The sequence below is a fragment of the Sylvia atricapilla genome, chromosome W (assembly GCF_009819655.1).
Source record: "Sylvia atricapilla isolate bSylAtr1 chromosome W, bSylAtr1.pri, whole genome shotgun sequence".
Classification (NCBI taxonomy): Eukaryota; Metazoa; Chordata; class Aves; order Passeriformes; family Sylviidae; genus Sylvia; species Sylvia atricapilla.
In genome coordinates this window covers 14,537,621-14,541,863 of record NC_089173.1, presented here as the reverse complement: position 1 = coordinate 14,541,863, position 4,243 = coordinate 14,537,621, and the positions used below count along the sequence as shown (strand labels likewise).

The 4,243-nt window shown below is 41.2% G+C and overlaps 1 protein-coding gene across 1 annotated transcript; it reads right to left on the bottom strand.

Annotated features, from left to right (window-relative positions):
- Positions 1 to 255: 255 nt before the first annotated feature.
- On the bottom strand, positions 256 to 1,496 carry LOC136373239 (terminal nucleotidyltransferase 5C-like). Its single transcript, XM_066338158.1, has one exon. It carries the CDS (start codon positions 1,494 to 1,496, stop codon positions 321 to 323), a length of 1,176 nt encoding a protein of 391 aa, XP_066194255.1. The 3' UTR covers positions 256 to 320.
- Between the last annotated feature and the right edge of the window lie 2,747 nt (positions 1,497 to 4,243).

Sequence of the window (4,243 nt, the reverse complement as noted above, 5' to 3'; positions counted from 1 at the left end):
GCTTAAGATTTTTTTTTAGAACCCAGAACTTAGTGCATTTCATTTTTATAAAATTAGAATAATTTATATCCTTCTCTATTCATTGCAAAAAAATACAGCCCAAACAAATGTCAAGGTATAAGCACTTCACGAATGACAGACACTTCACTTACTTCACCTGCTTAATGGTGAGTTAGACATTGATCAACCAAACAACTTTGGCAGCTTGCACAAAAATATGTCCTTAACTCAAAAGTGCTGATAAAACTCGCTTTAATGAGGCCTTTATTAAGGAGAACTGGAAAGAGAGGAGTGGTGAGTGCTTGGAGGTTGGAGCATTCCTACACCATCCTGCTCTGTAGCTGTATGTGGAAAGGGTACGGCTGGTAGAACACAGGGGGTTGTCCATGAGCAATGTAGTAGCTGCTGAAGTTTCTGTCACTGATATAGGGAGCAGGCTGGTAGTAGCACGTGATGTTGGCCGCGTTCGGGATGATGTTTTGTTCTCCGAGCACTTTTAAAGCCAGAATTGTGATCATGTTGAGGGTTTGCCTTCGCTCGTGCCCCATCAGGCAGACTGTGCTTTTGTTCACCACCCCACGCAGGGTCATCAAGTAGTCATACTTGCTCTTCTCCTCCCCGATGAAGTGGTTGTGCAGGTAGGACTCGATTTTCCTCTGCTGCTCAGCAATGTCGGGAAAATCAATGAAGAACCTGGAACACATGTAACGTTCAAGAGATTTAATTTCAGCCTCATCCACCGGCTTAAAGTCACGGACCAGGAGGTTGCTGTACTTCAGGAGGCCGCCTCCCCTGATCTCCTCTGGGTTTCGGGTGGAGATCAGTCTGTATTTCAGGTGGTCCATGGCTTGGTTGAAGTCCCCATACATGCTCTCGGCGATGATGGCAGGGTGACAGTCCTGTGTCAGGGGCCGGTCTGAGGCTCTGTCGATGGCCAGAATGGAGTCCAGGATGATCTGGAAGGAGTCCACGCTGAACTCAAACTGCCGCCGGAGCAAGCTGACGAACTTCAGCTCCACATTTTTGCCGTTGTTGTTGGACAGCGAGATGAGGCTCCAGCGGTCGTGGTTGGCAGAGACTTTGACCATCTTCTGCACGTAGGCATCTTTCATGGTCTGAGCCGTGATTTTTTGCTTGTTAACACATTTTGGCAATAAGTCCAACAGGCAATTGAGAACTGCTTCCTTAATGACCTGGAACTCGAGCTCACTGGGAAGTTCAACTCCAAAAATGATGTCCAGGTCCTTGTAACTGGTGCCATTGTGCTTCACCAGGATGTGACTGGCAGTGGAACCGTTCAGGCGGATGTCCCTGACATGGATCTGCTTCTCAGTCAGCTGCTCCTTTACCATACAGATTATATCCTTTGGCTTTACTTCCAGGGTTGGAAAATTTCCTCTCCCATGAATAGGTATAGCCTCAGTTAAAACCTGATCCAGGATTTTAATCTGATCCCAGGTGAGATAACTGAATCTGTGGTCCAAGTCTTCAGTCATTGTGATATCAGTTGGCTAAAAAGGGAGAAAGAGGAATAAGAGACAAATGTCAGAACTTCTGGAGTACCAGAGAGGACATTTCACTTGGTTAAACCAAACTTCCTCCCTCAATGTAGTGACAGAGCTGTTCATTTTAGAGACACAACCCCAGTTAACAGTCTGAGTCAACCACTGCACTTGTCGCAGGTTTTTAACTGAATTTTAATGTAATCAGGTTTTAATCCTGCTGAAAAGCCATCACTTTATTGTATAACTCATGACTCAGAGTAAATGCAGCAAACCATATAGACTCAATTTAAAACTACTCAAAGGTTAATAACATGAAATACTTGGTGGTTCTAATGGAATTGCAAATAAATTTCACTGTGAAGAGCTAAAATTAGCTAAATGAGCAAATTTGTTCTTTCTGTCCTGCCTAGACAGCCCTCTTGAATACTTGACTTGAATACTTAAAAGTACTAAAAGACCAGGAAGTTTTTTGTGAAAACCTGCTCCCTGTCTATCCAGCCATATGCTTTGGATGAACTTTGGTCTTCTATGGATCATCTAAACACATGCATCCTTTAATAGCACTTGTGGTTTAAGAATTGGATATGTGATAATTGTCAAGCTGTTTCCGCAATGTTTCTGAGGAAAATATTTCCCTTCTAAGGCATAAGCCATGTTTTACATTAACGTATCAATAATGCTGCAAGTCATGGTTTGCAGATCTGGTGAGAAAACCCCTTCCAGTCTTGTGGAAAAAGGACCTCAAGAAAGCCTGTAAAGAAGCACCTACAGAATACATGGGATAAAGCTCAGCTTTGGGAATTTCTCAGTTTAAAATGATATCTTGACTTCACAGCATCACATTTAGCAAGGAGATGAGACACTCAGGTGGTGGCCAGGTGGGATCTAAATGGGATCAGTGAAGCACCAGCCAGGTGGAAGAAGTGCCTTTGGGAATCTGCCAGCACCCAGAACCTGCTTCTGAAACACCCCCCGAGTGTTTCTGCAGCCAGATGGCTCAAATATATTCTTTCAGCCAAAGCTCAGGAATGAAAATAAAGTAAAATCATACTAAGTAACAACATTACTGAAAAGTCCCCACTGTTGTTTCTTAAGCAGTGGTGACTCCATATGTACGTTGTCATATATTCCTCTTCCCTCGCCTTCAGATTCCACATTCTGGAATATTTTAGCAATTTCAAGTAACCTGTGAGCTGCCAAATGGCTTGGGAATATGGCAGAGCTCTATTTCACATACTTCTGCTGGAATTTCAGTTCCCATTTAAGCTGATTAGGAGCATATGTAATTCCAAGCACCTTCCTGGCCTCATGACAAAGAATGGGACTAACCAGATGTTTGAAGTTGAAGGAATGTTTTAAAAGTTGGCTAAAGCAGGACTGAAGTTGGGAATTTAACTGACAGTGTGACGGTCTTGGAATCAGTTCCATAGGTCTGGCACAACCATGTAGCTCCTGGCATCATGTGCATAGTGTATAATTCCACACCCATAACAGGTATGTTTTCAGGTGTATTCAGAAATATCCACATTTTTCCTGCAGGCATTTAAAGGACACAACATCTGAACTGAAAAGGAGAGAAATTGCCCTCCACAGCACAGCCAATTTTACATTCTAATGATTTCACCATTAAATATTCATTAGAATTCCATGCTTATTCCTTTAAAACTATAGCTATGCATCCTTCAGAGCCTTTATGACAACTCAGTACAAGTCCTAAAAACCAGCTTTTACAGAGAGCTACTGTTAATTCTAGAAGTGTGACAACCTTGGGTGGAGGCAGGTTGGAAGGAGAGGGTTTCGTTCAAATGTTTTTGCTGCCATGTTCTCACCTGACTCATTCATAGAATCACAGAATTAAGGTTGGAAAAGACTTTCCAAGATCATCAAGTCCAACTTTTTATGTGTCAGATTATGGTAGACCAGCCCAAATGATCCCCTAGAAAACTTAAAATTGTCAGAATTGTTGTCTAAGCAGTAGTTCTTATTATGGCATTTGTTTGATATTGCAAAACTTTGACCTTTCTGAGGCTGATGCTGTGATTTAAAAACAAAAGGGAGTAGAGAAGGCAGTGTTGAAATTTAATCCCCTTTTAGCAGAGGAACACTCTTCAAACACTTGGAAAGCCAGAAGATAGACATATCCCTAAATAAGCTTAGAAATCCTTCCTTTATTGCTACATGTTTTTAGGTTTTTCAGATGTTATTGGAATATACTGAGGTTTGAAACTGAAAGGAGAAGGTAATGTCAGTAAACCTCTCTTTTGTGTTGAAGAGGCGTCCCTCAAAATGTCATTTCTCTGAAGTGATTCCTGGAGAATCTGGGTAGGCTTTGGGAGCTCAGTCTTACCATTAATGTTTTATGATAAATATTAAAAAATTCTGTGCTGAAATAACACCTTCAACTCTGACAAGTGAGCAAAATGTACTAGGACAAAAACCCAGGAATTCTGCTTTCAAAAATATAATTAATTTGCAGGTAAGCCTAAATAAACATTAGTAGTAGTAGTATTTTTTTTATTATTATTTACTAATTTGCTACCAGTTTGCAACCCAATACTTTAACCCTGCACTCTCCTAGAAGAATTTGGTCTTGTTCTTTTCTTCAATCTTGTCTGGCAACAAGAACAATTTCCAGGCATTTTAATAGTCATTAGGAACCTGATTACTCAGAGCAAGGGCAAATATATTTACTGAGGTGCTCAGGTTATTGTCAGGAGTTATTATTAATGTAATTAACC